The sequence below is a fragment of the Siniperca chuatsi genome, linkage group LG14 (genome assembly GCF_020085105.1).
Source record: "Siniperca chuatsi isolate FFG_IHB_CAS linkage group LG14, ASM2008510v1, whole genome shotgun sequence".
NCBI lineage: Eukaryota > Metazoa > Chordata > Actinopteri > Centrarchiformes > Sinipercidae > Siniperca > Siniperca chuatsi.
In genome coordinates, this window is record NC_058055.1 from 1,251,930 (window position 1) to 1,270,695 (window position 18,766).

General features: G+C 41.9%; 1 protein-coding gene across 1 annotated transcript; it reads right to left on the reverse strand.

Annotated features, from left to right (window-relative positions):
- Positions 1-670: 670 nt before the first annotated feature.
- On the reverse strand, positions 671-8,565 carry zgc:171929 (uncharacterized protein LOC100124596 homolog). Its single transcript, XM_044223083.1, has 4 exons — positions 7,518-8,565; positions 7,119-7,351; positions 3,486-3,675; positions 671-2,588 (listed from the first exon to the last, which is right to left on the reverse strand). Exons 1-4 carry the CDS (start codon positions 7,612-7,614, stop codon positions 2,266-2,268), a joined length of 843 nt encoding a protein of 280 aa, XP_044079018.1. The 5' UTR covers positions 7,615-8,565; the 3' UTR covers positions 671-2,265.
- Positions 8,566-18,766: the final 10,201 nt, after the last annotated feature.

The following is an 18,766-nucleotide window of genomic DNA, read 5'->3' on the forward strand; positions in this document are numbered from 1 at the left end:
TATTGGGCCCCAACATATCACAAAACAAATACTGCCATCTACTGGCAACCTGGCAACCCCAACATATCATGCCTGTTGCAAGGAATTTTGGTGTCCTTTTTGATAGCAATTTATGTTTTGAGCAACATATCACTAAGCTTGTCCATCATGTTTTTATCACCTCAGAAACATTGCAAAAATCGGATCTATTTAAAATTTTAGTGATGCAGAAACTGTTGTACATGCTTTTATCTCCTCATGCCTTGATTATTGTAACAGCCTGATCATTTGTCTTAATCAAAACTTTGAAACGACTGCAGACTGGCCAGAACTTTAACCAGGACAAAGAAGTACGATCACATCACACCTGTTTTAGCCTCTTTACATTGGCTCCCTGTTTGTTTTAGGATTGATTTTAAGATCTTATTGATTATTTTTAAGGCTCCAGGCCCCGAGGCTCTGGAACAACTTGCTCGAAGAAATTAGGTTATCTGAGTCAGTGTCTTCTTTTAAGTATCTTCTCAAAACACATTTTTATCAGAAAGCACATCCTGATCTTACCTGAGCTGTCTGTTTATTTTATTGTTTTTTATGTATTTTACTGTGATATTTTATTTCTCTGTCTGTGAAGCACTTTGTACTTGATAAGATGCTCTACACATAAAGTTATTATTATTATTAACGCGGAAGTGCCAAAAACTGCAGTTCCTCGAATGGCCACTTGAGGCTGGCTCCAAAAGCGAGTCAATCCCCATTCGAGCCCCATGTTAAAATGTCCAACTTTACAGCAGAAAGACAGGTTTACAGCCAGGTACAAAAATCAGTTTTGGTCTCCATAACTATTTTCCCCTTCATGTCAACTGTGAGGGGGGTGAATTATTATTCACCCATTGAAATTATATTAAGGCTTAAAGTTACACATAATTGAGGACGTGGCCGCTTTGAGTGACAGGTGGATGCCCTAACAGGTGGCTTGCCGCTAGATGGTTCAACAACCAGGCTTCATTCAGCCCACCTCAGCTCGACCTCTTTGCCCATTATTGGATTAGCCGGAGTCGGGGACTGCCAAGAGCCGCCTATTTTGAGCTTCACAATGGCTCTTCAGAAACCTATGAGTGATGTCACGGACACTATGTCCATGTTTTATACAGTCTATGATATTAACAAAGCAATGCGACTGGATGGCATGTCTGCTTCTTTTAAGGACATTTGCTGAGGAACTCCGGCCTGTCATTGACTGCAGCTCTCTTTAGATACACACACAGTACCAGAGCTCAGGAAAAAATCCATTACAATTCCAGTCCCCAAAAAATCTTGCCCTGAATGGGTTTAACTTCCAATGTCATGAAATCCTATGAGAAGATCATGACAGAGGAACTATGTAGGGAGGGGGAGCCGTCTCTAGATCAGTACCAATTTGCTTACATAAGAAATCACAGCACAAATGATGCCATTTCCACAATACTGCACCGTGTCTCACTTAGAATGTTCTGCTGCATCTGCCTATATGAGTGCCTTTTCTTGATTTTAGTTCTGCTTTTGACACTATTCATCCACATATCTTGCTTAAATTAGTTTAGTTGAAAGTGAATCCTTTTTTGATTAAGTGGTATTATTTTTATCAAACAGTCCACAACAAGGGTAAATTAATTAAGCACTCTCTGATATAGCAGTAAGCAATATACGGTTGCCTCCCAAGGATGCGTCAGTTCACTCTTTTTGTTTACTCTACATACAAATGATTTTCAGCTCCCAACCCAATCAAATTGTAGTGAAATTCTCAGATGACACTGCTAACCTCAGTTTACTCACAAGCAACCCAAAATTTATCCTGATGGCCAGGCCAGTGCCACACAACCATCTAGTAAAATAGAAAAGTGCACTCTCAGTGCTTGACTCCCAGTGAATGATTTGGTTGATCGGTTGATTCCTGAACAATCGACTGAATTTGACCGAAAATGCATTTATACATAATGAAACAATAAAAACATATTATGTAATAATATTTTTCTTATTATTAATTTTTTTTAACAGTAAACATAGCGTAAAAAACCCCACTAATGCAAAAAAAAAACTGTATAAAAAGTAATGTCGATTAAAAACTTAAAAACAATCGTTGAAAACAGAAACAGCTGAATGAACACAGAAAGGGTACATACATAGATCACCTAAGTGTTACACGGTTGAATACTTAATTAAAACTAATGACTAACTAACTATTTTCATTTATGAATGGCTTATGGAACAGCTACAATATAATGTAGTTCAGGTCAATTAGAATGAGCCCTACATGTAGTATCCAGGGGATGAGTACAGCAAATAGGGGTTAAGTTTACGGTCTGCTGATGCAAAGCTGCTGTTCTCATGCGCCTGGCGGCGGTAGTACCTGCGGAGGGCAGGACTGCCGGGGTGGCACTGTCTCACATGGAGGAAGTACTCATCAGGGCGGCTTGAGGTGTAACCACAATCCTCACACACAAAGATCTTGGACCGTCTCTGACGGTAGGCATACTGTTGGTGAACACCGTGAATCTTCCTCATATGGGACTCCAGAGAGCAACGTTGTGTGAAGGCTTTTTCACACAGCTCACACTTGTAGGGACGGATACCTGCAGCAGGGGGAGACAAAATAAGGTTTTGTTCCTGTGCATATTTGTTTGGATGCACTTATACATTAGTGGCTTTGCAGTTGTGTGACAAATCTTGCAGACAAGGCTGCCCTGTCAGAAAGACTCGTTTAAAAGCAGGCTAAGCATAAATATACACATGAGAGACATGTATAAAGACAAAAAAGAGACATGTATAAAAGAGATTATGAAGACATCATTGTGAATCTTTTCCAGACTTTCATTGTAATATTTAATAGTCTGACTGCAGATTTGTTTCTAAAGGATTGTCTTTTGCACCTTTGTTCTTGAATCCAACTCTGATTTTAGGCTTTGGACTGATTTTAGCTATAAGCAGTGGTAGAATGTTACTAAGTACCTAAGTATTATACTTATGTAAAATTTTAAGGCACTTCTACTTTACTAGAGTTTTACTCCACATATTAAATATAATGGACATATCAAATACAATGCATTATTTATATAATAAATTAACTACCCAACAGTATTTACAAATTTAGGTTAATATTTTATCTTGTCATGTAAAGCATCTTTGAGTATCTTGAAGAGAGCTCTATAAATAACATGTATTATTGTTAAAAAACGTTAAAATTACCTCACACCTGCCACAACATTAAAATGCTGCTAACACAATGCTGACAAGAATCATTGTTATTTATTATTTTATTATTATTGCTGCTCATACACCTGTACTTTTAGTTAAGTAACATTTTGAATACACAATTTCTACTTGTAACAGAGTATATTTACATTGAAGTTCTGATACTTTTAAGTAATGGATTTTCTAAGGGAGTCTATAGGATGCAGTGGACATAATTCATTTCCAAAACTGTGTGTGTGTGTGTGTGTGTGTGTGTGTGAGCAAAGTTAATTCCCAACCTGTGTGTGTTCGCATATGCCTCTTGAGGTCAAAGGTATCATTGAATCCTTTTCCACAGAATCGACAAGGATGTCTCTTCACCAGGCTGTGGCACTTCAAGTGGCGAGTCAACATGCGTTGCAGAGGGAATATCTTGTGGCACACTGAGCACACAAAGTCCCCTGAGCAGGGGGAAGTACGGGGACGGGGCTGGTAGGGAGAGATGAGGGCAAAAAACTGCTTAATAAATATGACAATATGATAGCAATGACCAGCATCACGATTTTCTCTACTCTCCTTAGCTTACAAAGTACAATTTGTAGTCTAAACATATCAATATACATAGCAAGTGCCAAGCATTCCTATGGAAGCCTACTATTCATGCTAAATGATGTTTGACCTCTCATTAAGCCCTGCAGTGGGTATCAGGCTGTGCCATCATAAATCTACCCAAGCACAGACCAAATACTCAGCCCACCAAGCAACAACTTAACAATCATCCCAAGCTACCACATTAGCATTTTAACTCCTGAGGAACTATGAGCTGTTTTTCTAAATCTGCTCTAATTTTTCAGTCCTTCCCTGCCTTTAGCTCCTCTACATTATGCCTGTTCAAAATTGCTTGCTGTCTGACCTGATCACCCTCACAAACAAACAAAAATCCCATCTTGTTTCCCTTTTGCATCCAGTGAGTTTACCTCTAAGCGCTTGCTCTCAATGTCTGCTGCTAGACAAACACTTCAACACTTGGTTATGTCTCTAGGCGTATTGCCCTTGAGACAGGATTGTTTTATACCCGGATAGATTGTGCCTAGGTGAAGCTATACCTGGACACAAAGGACATGTTGGGTCCTTGCCTAACCATTTACTAAGAATTTCAGTAGAGCGAAGCACATCATAAGTTGTTCTTACCATGAATCTATTTCTGCTGGCCTCTATGCCCAACACTTTCCCAACTCATTCACTGGCTCTACTGTAGAGCCAGTGAATGAGTTGGGAAAGTGTGGCAGCCTCTCCTTGCCTCTGAATCTCCTCTACAGCAGTTGGCAGTTTCCTCCTGCCAACTGCTGTTGCTTTTCTCCATGAAGGCTGTGCATAGTCCAAACCCCCCACGCACGTGCTGTACCTGCCCTACAGACTGTTGTTACTCCGTACTGCTACATCCCGAGACTCTGACAGCATTATTTCCAGCCTTGCCTTTGCAAATTTAAACTCTGAGCTCGAAAATCCCTTTTCCATACAGGGTTACTCTGCTGAGGCAGCATTGGGCTCCCAGCCACTTTCTAATACAAGAGCTAATTATTCTCTCTAGCTTCATACTATGTAAGGAGCAACAACAGTTGTGGCAGCAGACCAAATTGCAGACACCACAGATAAGTTTGCCTGGAAGGCCTGACGTCTCTATGCTATTAATGCCATCCACTTCTCAACAAATGGATGTGCTCCTTATCACTAAGAGGTGCATCATACCACCTACCTAAACTTTTACCTGAAGTCTCTGTCACTGTTGGAATTGCCTCCTCAACTATATAAAACCTCTTACTTACTGAAAAGCACACCCTTAACAATTGAAATGCTCAATGATTTCTCTGGCTTAAGCCTCATCCTAGCCCACTGTAATTTAGTGTTCAACTTATCCAGCAGCCTTTTGGTACATGGTGCTGTGGTAATGATGGTTGTCATGTCATCCATGTACTTTCTTCTCCATGGTAAGCGCTGCTCTCCCTTAAACCTCTCTCTACCTACGACCCGCTTAGATGCCCTAATAACAACCTCCATTGCCAACCTCCAGTAAAAATGTATGGTGAAATTGTGTACCCTGCCATGATGCCTATGTCCAACAGCTGCCACACTGTAGTAGGCTCTACAGTTGTGAAACATATCGGAATGTCCTGAAAATATTCCCTCACTAGCCCTCTGTCTATGTCTGGTGCTCTGAAGTACTCTAATGCTTCCCACAGTAGGCTATGTGGAACATAACCAAATGCATTTGCTAAATCTAAGAATACCACACAGAAGTCTTTTCTTTCCATCTTGATTGGCTGAATTTGATGCTTGTGTGCTCCAGGCATCCAGAAAAACTTGTTATTTCGGCTTTCTGCATGGAGATGTCGATTAGCTTATTCAGATATGCCTAAACTGTCCTATGTTTCCTCTTCAGAAATAAATATCCCTCCAGCCCTTAGCCAAGGTAACAAGCTGCTTCCTCCATGCTACCCTAATAAGCTTCCACAAAATCACAACACATCCGGAGCATTTTTATACAGCCTATAGGGCACACCATTAGGTCCAGGGGCTGATGCTAATTGCTCGGCTAACTACTATTTTAACCTATTTCAAAGTGTGGGCTTTCACATCCATTGGGTGGTCTATTACCCCAATGGGGGGCATATCTAGTGGTAATACCAATTATGTGTGTCCTTATCGTTATCTGTAGGCAGCTTTTCTAAGTAAGCATTTAAGTAAGCATCTAACTCCCTTTCAGCCACTTTTCTCCTTACTAAATAGTGCCTTGGCAAACTTATACAGATCTTTATAAACAGCTGCTTTAGCTCATTCCTTTTCCTGTTAATTTTTTCTATAGCTTTCTGCTTTCCTTAAAGCTGCCAATCTATCTTTGAGGTCATTCTGCAGTACATCAATGTCCTATTTCTCGCAATCTATCTATAGCCTTCCTCCAATGCCTCCTAAGTTGTCTATGCACTCGGATGAGCCTATCTATCTTCACCTTGACTTTACTACCTCTAAAGCTACTTTTGCCTACTCTCACAAACCCCACACCTTTCCACACAATATTCATAGATTAAATCTCCCATCCTCTCAAACTTCTTAACTGTTCCTTTCAGCCTTTTCAGTGCATCTATCAGGTCTGAATTAAGAGTTGCCCATTTGCCCTTCATGCCAGGCCATTTGACTTTGAGTTTCTGCCCATCATTCCTCTCTTTCCTTGGCTGCCTACTCTCACCAATCTCCTGGCCCTGCCATTCGGTGCTCCCTTCTGCTTCCTCCTCAGTGGCAGGGATGCTGATATCATCTGAACTTTGGTTAGCCTGTTGCTGGACTTCACCCGATTGATTTGATTGACTTCTTAAGAAGTACTGATCAACACCTCTCCACCTGCACCCAAGCACCTTTTTTTCCCTTGGTATATTCTAAGACTCTTTCTGGAAGTCACCTTCCTCCAGCCACAAGGGCAATCAGCATGAAACTGTATGCAGGTACAAACTGTACTGATATTGCAGCTTCCACTGAAGTGCTCTCTCTGCTCATTGTCAATTGCGTTCCAAGGTAAATAGCCAGGGGTTCTGCCTTTGAGAGTCATCTTCCACCCCTGCTCTCACTGACTCTTGGGGTATGCTTTTTTTGCTTACGTAGCTGTAAACGGTGCAGTATAACATACTAAGCTGCTGCCCCATGGATTGCCAGTCCATTTCCTCCTGTCAGCTGTCTTTCCAGGCTGTCACTTGGTCTTTATCTACAGTAGTTGTCAGCTGCCCTATTCACAGCAGTCACTAGCTGATGCTAGCTATGACAGTTATCAATACACAGCAAAAAAAGTACCAAAAGTTGGGTGAGCATTACTATGGAAGCCCAGTAAACTTGGTCATATTATAGGAGTGACACTATTGTTGACAAGAGAGGCCTGACCTTACTTTCGCTCTGCTGACAAGTGTCAGTGCACTGGAATGGTAGAGGGAGCCTTGGAGCATCAGTATGGACCAGTCCGGCCTGGTGTCAGCCCCTGGTCCTCCTGATCCTGCCAAAGGTACTGGCACTCTCATTCCTGCTGCTGTCCCACATCCTAAGGTGACTACTGGCTGAGGTAAAGTGGCAGGCTGTTGGGTGTCAGAACTGGAGGACATCTGCTCTTTAGCATTTTCACACACTAAAAAGGGATAAAAGGAAACAGCGGTTTACTTTATAAATAAATGAACAAGGTAAAATTGATTACTACATATAAATTATACAGCTTAACAGAGATAAACCAACTTGTATGTTACTGCTTACTTTTGACATCTGAAAATAAATTTAAAGATACTTGAAATTCTTACCTACTGTGTCTTCTTTCCACTGAAGCTGTTCTGGCTCTTTCCATTGCCATGCTCCACATGCCCCACGTTTCTTTTTCACAAGGAAAGACCGTGGCATCTTTTGAATTCTCTCAATCTTATTCCTCTTTTTCTTCTACTTCTGTTGATCTGTCTTTTAACTGACCCTCAACCTCTGATCCTTGCACTCAATTGCCACACTGCTTTTAGTTTTTGATCTGTTATGGACAAACCTAGATATCATCTTACTTCCAACACTTACATCCAAACCTCATCCCTCGACAACCTGCAGGTACAGTATCCAAGCAAAATCACAGCGCTTATTTCCATAACATTCTCTGGGAAGAGTGGTGGAGATTTAGAGCTCTAGAGAAGGGAGGGTAGGAGGCTCAGTGTTTCGACTGGACTACACCTGTGTTGACTGTGTGCGTGCGCCATTTTAACTGGTCCCCCACTGGTTTTGCATGTCAGGTAGTGAGAAGCCAGGGAGCTTCGCATTCAAGTGGCCCTTGGCATGCAAATTTTTGACCCAGACCAAGCCCAACCCAGACAGAGGGCACGGTCTGAGTAACAGGAGCAAGCACAGAGGAGCCACAGCCTTAACTGCTAGGTAAATCAGCCTTTTCTCTTTTTTAGCCTCTTTCTGTTGCAATTGTTTGGTGGGATTACAGAGATTCTAAAAATGCATACAAAGGCCATTCACACACTCTGAAAAGATGTCAAGCACTTGGTGTCCATTGACTGTTTTTTTTCTTTTACATAATTGCACATACATGCAACCTGCAACCCTGAACAGAAAAAGGTGATGTAGAAAATGGATGGATGTATGGATTAAAATCACTAGCACATTTTCCAATCTGTTACTTATTAATGTATTATTATATTATATAATTATTATTTCTGTTGACAAATTTTGCTAATGAAATTTTGAAAGTAAACTGCACAACCTTGTCTAATTGTCTGCACAGTCAGTGTATGCTTAAGAGGAAAATGAACTGCATGTATCTTATTTCACTGAACTCTGCATGGCAAATACAAATGCAGCCTGAGACTAAACCCCATCATGCAAATAGCAATAGAGGTCACTCCAAGAACATGAGGAGGATCATGTGTACAAACTGTACAAACTATATATATATATATATATATATATATATATATATATATATATATATATACACATATATAGTAATATAAATACACCTCATCTCTGCCTTACTGCTACATTTAGCATATATATTCACAATACTGTAGATATTGGCCCACTTAAGAAGAAAGTACAGGAAAGTTATCAAACTCATTCATATATGTATAAATTGAACAGCTCAACTCTTCCAGTCTGTCTATAAGAGTTTGTCAATGGGATGGTAACAGTGGAAACAATGTGTTGCTACAATATTCAAATTGGTGAATAATAGACAAACTAAACACTGTTGCTGCACAAAACAAACACTAAACAAGTGCTGCTCAAGGCTCACTGGATAAGTCCTCTTTGTAGTTCACTGCATTTGGGTTTTCACACATAATGGCATTACACATTTAGCATTTGTTTTAAGTATAAAGTTTATATAATACTCTGTTATGCCATAGATTTTGAGGACAAATAGCTCTTGTATAGCTTATTCTGTGCTGCATACACTGAAATTGATTTTTGATAAGACAAGTAATATTCATAATATTAATTTGTGTAAGTGTAAATGTCTACAGAGTAATTAAATGCTACTTTTAATAATACATCTCTTAAAACTGTTTGATGATATGTGTTGATATGTAGTGTTAGTGTTTCATGCAGGAGACTGTTGATTGTACTGTGTGTTGTTACCTTCCGGAGCTGCGCTCTAACTGTATGCAAAGCACAAGCCTGTGTGCTGCAGCATGGAAATGAAATGGTAAAAAGGTAGCTCCACTTTACTTTGTACTAGACAAAAAAAGGGCATTCAAGTGACACCTGTCTAATTTCAAGCTCTTTGTCCACTGACTTGAGTTTTACCACTGGACACTGTGTTGACTTTGGACAGATGACCATAGAGACAAGTACTGTATTTATTGGAAGGAAGATGTCCTTTCAATAAATACAGCTGATGATTACAATGACAAATAAATATATAAATGTCATATTTTTCCCAGATGAGAGGTTCCTGACAAATGAAGAGCCAAAAATGAATTCTTGTTCTGTCACTCTTCAGTCACCGCTGTTATTCTTGACAAACGCTGATTAAACTTTAACATATTTGCACAATTACAATAGCCTGACAGTGATGAAAGTTTTTTATTTTTGTTTTGGCCACACCCTTGTTGCCTATTTCAGTTAGACAAATAAAGGTCTCTGTGTGTGTTTGTATGTGTGGATTAATTTCTGCTCTTCTTTAGCTATTGAAAATGCAGATTAGGACAATTTAAATCAACACAATTTTAACACTTTACATTTAAGTAGGAGCTTTGTAACAGCTACACTGCAGCTTTAAAAGTGACCCAATCCATACATCATCTTTCACTATGTGAGTATTGTGTGACAGCTCTCCTTTAGTTTAGCCATTCAGTTGGCTTTGCTCATTTTTTTTACCCATTGCAGCATGCTGTTTCCCATTTAATACATCCAGAGTAATAGAGGTCACTCCAAGAACATGAGGAGGATCATGTAGTACAAACTGTATATATATATATATATATATATATATATATATATATATATATATATATATATATATATATATATATATATATATATATATAGTTACAGAAATGGATATATAGTTACAGAAATGGATTCCCATGGTCATGGACACAGCAACCAAGCATTATAAACACCATCAACTGATAAAAAAAGTTATATCATGTTTTCCCCTTTCTTACTGTGATACACGCTATTTGTGTACAGTAGTACACAAGTATTTGTGATGGGAAAGAGGAGTTACTTTGTTTATCCGTTAATTATCATATTGTATGTATAAGTCCATTATTAGATTCCTTGTGATGCAGACTCGCAGCAGATCAGAGCTTTATCGAACTTGGTGTTCAGGTCTGCTGTAGTATAAAACACCCCAAAACTGTTGTAAATTGTTGTTAATAACTATTAGATATAAATTATCCTGGCCATTTGATTTAAAGCAAAAACCATGAATGTCTGGCAGCATTTAGTATGATGTCTATCAGCACCCCTAACTCTGACTGACTCCAGCATCCCTAAACCGCAGTGAGGGATGCTGTGAGACAGTTTCACTGGGGAAAACGTATCAAAACATCCATAGATACTTGAAAGGGCGATTCTTTTATCTTGAATCTGATGAAGTTGAAATCAATCAGGCCACAAGTTGATTCTTAGTTAAGGCTTTTTTATTCACACATGTGGTCAAACCCAGAGTAGAACCAAGTGCAACCCATAGTGTGCACCTACACAATGCAGACCCAGCTTACAGCATGGAGCAAGTAACGCCACGTGACAAGGGTACACTAAATTCTTTGTCCGGAGAATATAGTCTAAGTGATACCAGATGTTCTTCTTCTGGTTTTCCTCCAGCTAACCAGGGGGAACCTTCTAATCCCCTACATGCTTACATAAGTGAGAAATACAGACATGGTACCAAAGTTACACAAACTGATAAAAGATATACTGTATAAAAGACATACAAGTTGATGTAGAATCATTATAAGAATACAAAAGCATAAAATATGGTTATCTTATGTCATCATACAAAACCACCTATCAATACTTTTCAAACTCACTCCTATTTTCACCAAAATATGGCAAAATACACTGTTTCTGTTTGTTGCTCACTGTTTGAGCTGTCAAAGATTCAAAGGTTTATTTTGTCACAAGCAATATGTGTATTGAAATGCAATGTGGCATGCTCCTAAGGTTGTACTAAAAGACTAGTGTGATAAATAAGAATTAGAAAAAAGAAATATAAAAGATAAAAATTCAAGATTAAAAAAATTATAAATACAGTATATGTTAAAATGTGAGATGTTGAGTTTTTATATTGCATAGGGTTTGGTGTATGACTAAAATATGACTATGGGACTCTGGTCAGATTCATAATCTTGTTGATTTATTATTTCATCACATGGTTCCTGATATAAGTCATAACTTTACCAATTTTAGACAATTTTATTTAAACAAAGTTCTTGTACAGCTGCGTGAGTGTAGACTAAATTCTACATTTGAGAACTTTGGTTTCTTTGTTAATGAAACAAAAAATGTTTTTGTATAATTATACTGTAAGTAAGGTATCCAAAAATCAAATATCATTCAATAATATTTACAACAGGTCAAATGGTTGACTTATAGCTGCTTGATCATGCATCAGGTATTAGAACTGAGAGGGTTCAATTTTAGCATTTACCTGTTCAACACAGCGCAGGACTACGCTGCAGCGATATGGAGAAATCTAAAGTGGTGTCCTACAGGCTAAGAAAGGATATAAAGGATGTGAAGCGATGCTACATGGACAGAATGGAATCGCAGTTCCAGCAGCATGACTCCAGGCACATGTGGCAGGGTTATAGGACTATAAGAACAGGTATACCTCAGCTGTATAAACTTCTTTATCAAACTTCTTTCTGGGCTGACAGCTGGGCAGGGAGATGGGGCCATTACATAGGCAACCCTAAGGCCATTGATAGTAGCTCTTGTGTCAGGCATAGAAGGAGATACTGACTGATTACCCTGTAGAATGCATCACATTTGACCTGTTAGTTCCAGTGTGACTTTAGGTAAGATTTACTGTTCACCATCCAATAGGAAGAGTCCACATTTTTAGGCTGGAGAATCATAATCTTGTAGGGAGAGTACATTAGACACCATACAGCTAGTAAGGGATAAATATTCTGACTTCAGACTTGGTACTGGCACTGCGTGTTTCACTCTGCACTGTTGTGACCAGTCACCTTGGCCAAGCTTCATTAAAAATTGCTGTGTAAGACATCCTGAGTTTCCTGAAAGCTTCTTAATCATCAAAGGTGACTAGGTCACAAGAATTTCCTTCACAGCACCACCTGTTATTCATCATGAGACAGACTCGTCCCCCTCCGAATTTAATGGACTATGCTGTTGTGTCTTTGTGGAATACAGAGTTGCCGTTGGATCGCTTGGCCTGGCACCAAGGGGAAAATAACCACATAATCCTTGCCCTTATGTCATCCAGCTTGTTCTCCAAAGACTGGATGTTTGTGAGCAGGATACTGGGCAGGGGTGGACAGTGAGCCTAAATTCTCAGCCTGTTCCAAATTCCCACACGCCTGCCCCTACGCCTCTTTTTTCTCATCACATCTGGGGCCCCACCATTGTTGTTGTCCCAACGGATAATTCAATTTCAATTATTTTATTTCTATAGCATCAATTCATAACAGAAGTTATCCCATTGCACTTTTCTTTCCTATTCTTTATAATATTATTTACAGAGACCCAATAATTCCCACCAAGTGCAAGTACTTTGGAGACAGTGGCAAGGAAAAACTTCCTTTCAAGAGGCAGAAACCTCGAGTGTATGCCATATTTTCTCGCCATATTTTCGCAACAAGCCCTTATTGTCCTTACAGAACCACTATAGAACACAAACCAGCATGATGTCACCTTTTATGTCCTCATTGTGACAAAAAAAGACCAATTTGAATACGAACACCTCCGTCATCTTTAGCAGACCAGATAGCCACAATGTCTCTATAACATCAAATAAACACCAAAAAAGACACATTTTAGTAGACCAGATAGTGACATGGCTCACCTGACCTATACACCCAGCACCTCACATGACTCACCTGCCCTCTATACTACCCCCTCTACCTCACATGATCAATTCTCCCACCCCTAATGTATGTCATGTGAGTTAAGTGACATACATTAGGGGTGGGAGGATCGATTCTAGCGTCAATAGGATAAAATGAGTAGGACAGGTGTATGACTGTGTCATAATGGGGTGTGTGTCCTAGGCTAGTGTTTAAACTAGGTCTTACTAACAAAATACTAACAAGGAGCTGGTCCAAGTGTACTTGCAAACTTGAACAGTCGTGTCTGGGTCCAACTAGAGTTTAGGCTTTTCTCAGCTAATAGTATGTCTGGCTATTACTGAGTTCAGAAACAGAACAGTTTGCTGCTGTTGCTAACAAAACCAAGTTTGCCTATGTAACTGCAAGAAGAGTAAGTTATGCTGAGCTAGCATATGTCTTACTGTCAGTACAGGGGTGGACTGTGTTGTTAGCTAATACTGTGAGAAGCTAACTCTGGAGCTCTTGTGCCTTAAGTTTTTCTTAACTCGTGGCTCAAGACTGTAACGCTCCAGGTAGCCAGAGGCAGAGAGGCCTTCAGACACGCTGTCACTGTCTGATGGGTTATAACCATGTTTTGAACTGTAGTCAGAGATGCTGCGGTCATCTGAACAGTCTAGTGGCTGGTCATACTGCTGGGCCAGAATTTCTCAATGTGGCCTTCTACAGCTTCTATTGTGGGAGTGCCCATCCCAGCGCAGTTGGTGGACACGGCAGTTACGCTCTGTGTCTCTGTGTTGCCTTCTGTCACCCCCCTTCAAGCTGTTGTGAGGGTGCTGTTTTGAGGCTGCAGGTCTCTGTGATGCTACAGTGTTTGAGCTGACAAGCTCAGTGGTTTTCCCTGCTGCTTTGGAAGTGACAACAGTTTTCCAAGCAATCCGTGTCATTTTCCTTAGGTCCTGCATTGAGGGGTTATGCTGATGCATCATAAGTACAACGTGAGTGCGTACACATGGGTGAAGGTTGAGCAAGAACAAGGACTTGAAGGTGGCACTCTCTTCTAAGTCTGGTGCATTCTTGCCCTGGGAGTACGCATGCCTCAAATGTTTATAATAATCTCTGGGATGTTCACAACGAGAATGTTGCAGCCATTGGAGCGATCTCATCAGCAGTAGAAGAGAATTCTTCTGTTAGTGCTTGACGGAGCTCTCTGTAGTCATTTTTGACACTGGGAAGTTGAGATGTATAAACGTATGGACAGCTTTAGAGTTGGTCTTCCACAGAAGTTTAACTTTCTTCCTGCTTAGCTATATACACTGTTACTCAATGCTATGCCCAGTTGTTACGTTACCATCCGTGGGAGGGAAAGAGAGGTGGCTTTGGTGCTGCTGTTAGCTGACGGTCAGTCTGTTGTAGACGAGCCAAGCTGGGAAGAATTGTGGTTCCACTGTGCAGTGTCTGCTTGTAGAGGTCGGAGGAAGCCGGTCACTCCGCCTGTTGTTGTCCTTACAGAGTTAACTTGCTTCCTGCTCCTGTTAGCATGTGAAGTTAGCTGGCAGGCTTTGTGTGTGGCAGCCATTTGCGCAAAACTTTGTTGCAGAGATCTAAGAGGCCTTCGCAGTGCTGCAGTAGATCAGGAGACTTCGGTTCTGCTGCATGTTTCTCCTCTGAGCAGATTACACGGCAAAGCCAGGAGGAGAGAGTTCAGGTGATTGTCTGCTGGTGATCAACCACACTGAGAGGAAGCCGACCATGGTGGTCTGCCGCAGTGAAGGATTCCAGGAGAAATAGTGAACAAAGCATTGCTGACCTTTTTATTAACCTAAAGACATCTGGATCACAGGTCAGACTGGCCAACGCTGCATTCAATGGACAAAAGAGAATGTAGTTAATCACCCAAATTAATGAATTCATCTGTGGAGACCCAACACCTGGATGACCTGCAATTTTCTCAAACTCAGTGTTGGGATTTACAATGGTTAAAGAGGCACTAAATTGTGTAGCTGCAATCAATTAAATTTGACTATCAAAACGATCAAAAAATGAATATTAAAAAAAGCTAATCGTAAATAATAACTTTAATCAATAAAGTCCTCGGGGCACCACCCTGAAACAAGGGAAAAGTATAGCTAATTAAGTGATTCAGTCTCATAAAATACACTTACAACTATCAAGTAGGAACTCCAATTAAACTAATAACTATAACCAAAATTACTATTAATAGCTAGTAGGTTGAAGTATTTAGAGTTCTACGTAGAAGAGGTTGTGTGTGTGTGTGTGTGTGTGTGTGTGTGTGTGTGTGTGTGTGTGTGTGTGTGTGTGTGTGTGAGAGAGAGATCCACAATGGCGGCTGAGGCAACGGCCACATGGTTAGACAAAGAAAGGTAATTCAAAATGGCAGCTGAGCCATGTTTGATAAAGAGTGTGGTTATGTTAAAAGTCAAATTAGAGTGTATGTATGAACTGTGTAGGATGCCAGGAAAGAAAAAAGGATAGTTAGTTGCATGCAAGATCCCGTGTCTGTGTGAAACATCACTAAATTCAACTCAGCATGTGGCTACCAAAATAACCTAACAGTGAAAACACATCACAACAATAAAACTCAATGAACTAAATCAATACATATACATTCACAAAAGTAACAGTCCTGTGCTTAGCCCCGTACTCTACTATGCTATCGTAGAAAAGGTTTCAGTCGTAGTCATCTGGACACTGTTTTCAGAATCAAGACGTTTCGGCTCCCATCCGGAAGTCATTCTCAATTGTGAAAAAAATGGGACTAGAAATTTAAGCTACTGTGTTACATAAGCCCTGCCCTCAAGAAGGAATCTGCCTGAGTATCTGTTAATAGCTAGTTTCACCTGAAACTGACCTAATTGTTTCCAAGATGGCCCAGTAATCAGTAATCAGGCCTATTGTTTTCTGGCTGCATCTACCTCATCACTGTTTAGCATGTGATTGGCGTGACCAAGGTGATAATACACTGTGATAGACTTTGGGCAGATTGAATCTCAGACCACCATTTCTGTTCAAAGAGGGGTTCTCTTTTTTCACAAAAATGGCTCCACCCTAATTAGTGTCACCTGTGTCTAGTTATCCTGTCCTTACCTGTTTATGTAATCTGTGTGCTTCCCTTGTTCTGTCAGTTCGTCTTGGTTCATGTGCCTTGCATTCCAGACATTTTCCTTGTGTTTGTTCCTAGTGTTTTTGGATTTTCTATCTCGGTTTCAGGACAGTCTGCCTGTTACTTGGACCTTGGATTTTCTGCCTGCTCCCTGTTGGATTTTTTTGCCCGATGTGGACTGATTTCTGGTTTTTGACCTGTTGCCTTCCTCACCATTCCATAAGCCTTTGTTAATTGACTTTTCTCATAAAAATCATTGAACTACAACTGCTGCACCTGCTCTGCCTCCAGTGTCTGCATCTGGGTCCAATCCCCTGTCTTCCTTGCTGCCCTGTTTTGGCAATAAACATTACAGTACGAACTGACCATTATGGACCAAGCAGACACGATTTCTGATGAACTGTTAGATCTGATTCTCATCCTCATGCACATTAAAGACTGTTGGAGAAGGGCCCCTTGTGATGAGTACAGACAGGCTGCTCTGAATATGGCACGCAGGGAAGTGTCCTTGCAGCCTTGGCTGAGGAGTTCGTTACCTGGTTGGGCAAAAGACTTCCTTAACACCCTTGACCCTCAGCCTACTAAACTCCAGCTTTCACTCCAGCCTGATAATGTCCATTCTGCTAGCCTCCAGCCTGCACCTCAGCCTGATTTCCAGTCTACTAGCCACCAGAATCCTAGCCTTCAGCCTGCTAGCCTCCAGCCTGTATCTCCGCCTGCTAGCCTTCAGCCTTCCCCCAGTCTATTAGGCTCGGGATGGTGAGCCTGAAACCCGCTTGCCCAGAGCCGGCTAGCCAGCCACCTGCCTGTCCTGAGCCAGCTCAAGCCCTAAACCCATACCTGGGTACCCGCCTAGCCTTGGGAGGCCCTCGCAGCCATCAGCCTGTTCCTGTCCTGAAGCCACCCTCTGGAAAACCTCCCAGAAGGAAGCGTGGCTTCCACCGACATCGTGCCACTCCGCTACTCATCCTCACTACTGCCCTGTGCCATGGAGGTTCCGCTGCCCAGCGGTCCAGAGACTCGGTTGTCCAGTATCACAGAGACGGGGTCTAACCTGCAGCAGTCTTCGGATCCTGCTGAGCCTCTGCAGTCTTTTATTGCCAAGCTGCTGTTGTCGTCTGTTCTGGTGCTGCGACAACCCACACAGCACGTGCTGCAGCACACTCCTGCATCCTGAATCCTGCTCCTGAGCAATCAATTGTTTCTGAACTGCAGCCTCCTGGTTTCCTGGAATCACTGGCTCCACCAGTCCCTCTGCCAGTCTCTCTGTCACCTCCAGTCCTGTTGTCTTGTCACCAGCTTTCAGTCCTGCCGTCCTGTCGCCGGCCTCCTGCTCAGATCTCCAGTTGTTAGACCCCGGTCCTGATCTCCAGCAATGTTGCCAGCCTCCAGAGGTGTTCCACCTCTGCCACCGGCCTCCAGAGATGTTCCGTCGCCGCCCTCCAGAGGGCTTCTGTCTTTGCCACCAGCCTCCAGATGGTTTCTGTCTTCGCCGCCGGCCTCCAGTCCGACCCCTTGAGGGATTACACCTTTGCCGCTGGCCTCCAGGTCGACCTCCTGAGGTGTTCCACCTCTGCCACCAGCCTCCAGAGAGGTTCTGCCGCCGCCCTCCAGAGGGCTTCTGTCTTCACCGCCAGCCTCCAGATGGTTTCTGTCTTCGCCACTGGCCTCAAGTCCAACCTCCAGAGGGATTTGTCCTTCGCAGCCAACCTCCAGATGGTTTTCTGCTCCGCACCTGTCCCGCCCCTTGGGCCGGAAGTCCTCTGCTCAGACTCTGCCCTGCCTCCAGGCCATTCGCCTGAGGCCCCCAGCCCCGTTTCTGTCCTGCCCCCAGGCCGTCTGCCTGAGGTCTTCCACTTGGCCCTTGAATCTCCTCTGGACCCCCTTCACCCACCCTGAAATAGTTTGCAGGAGCTTAAGTACAGTCAGAAGGCATCTATTACACTTTCAGTGCTGATGGCCTCCTTAATGGAGGAATCCACATCCTCCAACAGTACCACTGAGCCCTCTGCCTCCACCCTGACCAGTACTGCTCCACCTGCTCCAACAAGTGCTGCTCCCCCTGCCTTGGCTTCGATCAGTGCCCTGCCTACCATCCTGCCAACAAGAAAGGCCAAAAAGTTTTATTCCTCATATGTACCCTGTGTGTCACCTACAGTACATTACATATAATCATGCTCTTTCAGCACATTCTGCCTCTGCTCAGGAGCTGAAATTAAGGCAGCAACGTCTTCCCTTTTTGCAGATCTCACCCCTTCTGCCACATGTCCATATTTTCTGGTGTGCTCAAACACAGCCTCATCCATAATATCTCCTACTCCCAAGCAGATATTGTGGAGCATTGTACAGGCAGTGACCACCTTGGGGACAATCAGCCAATCCAGTGGCAAAGTCTGAAAAAAAGATAGCTCTCCACTAGGCCTTC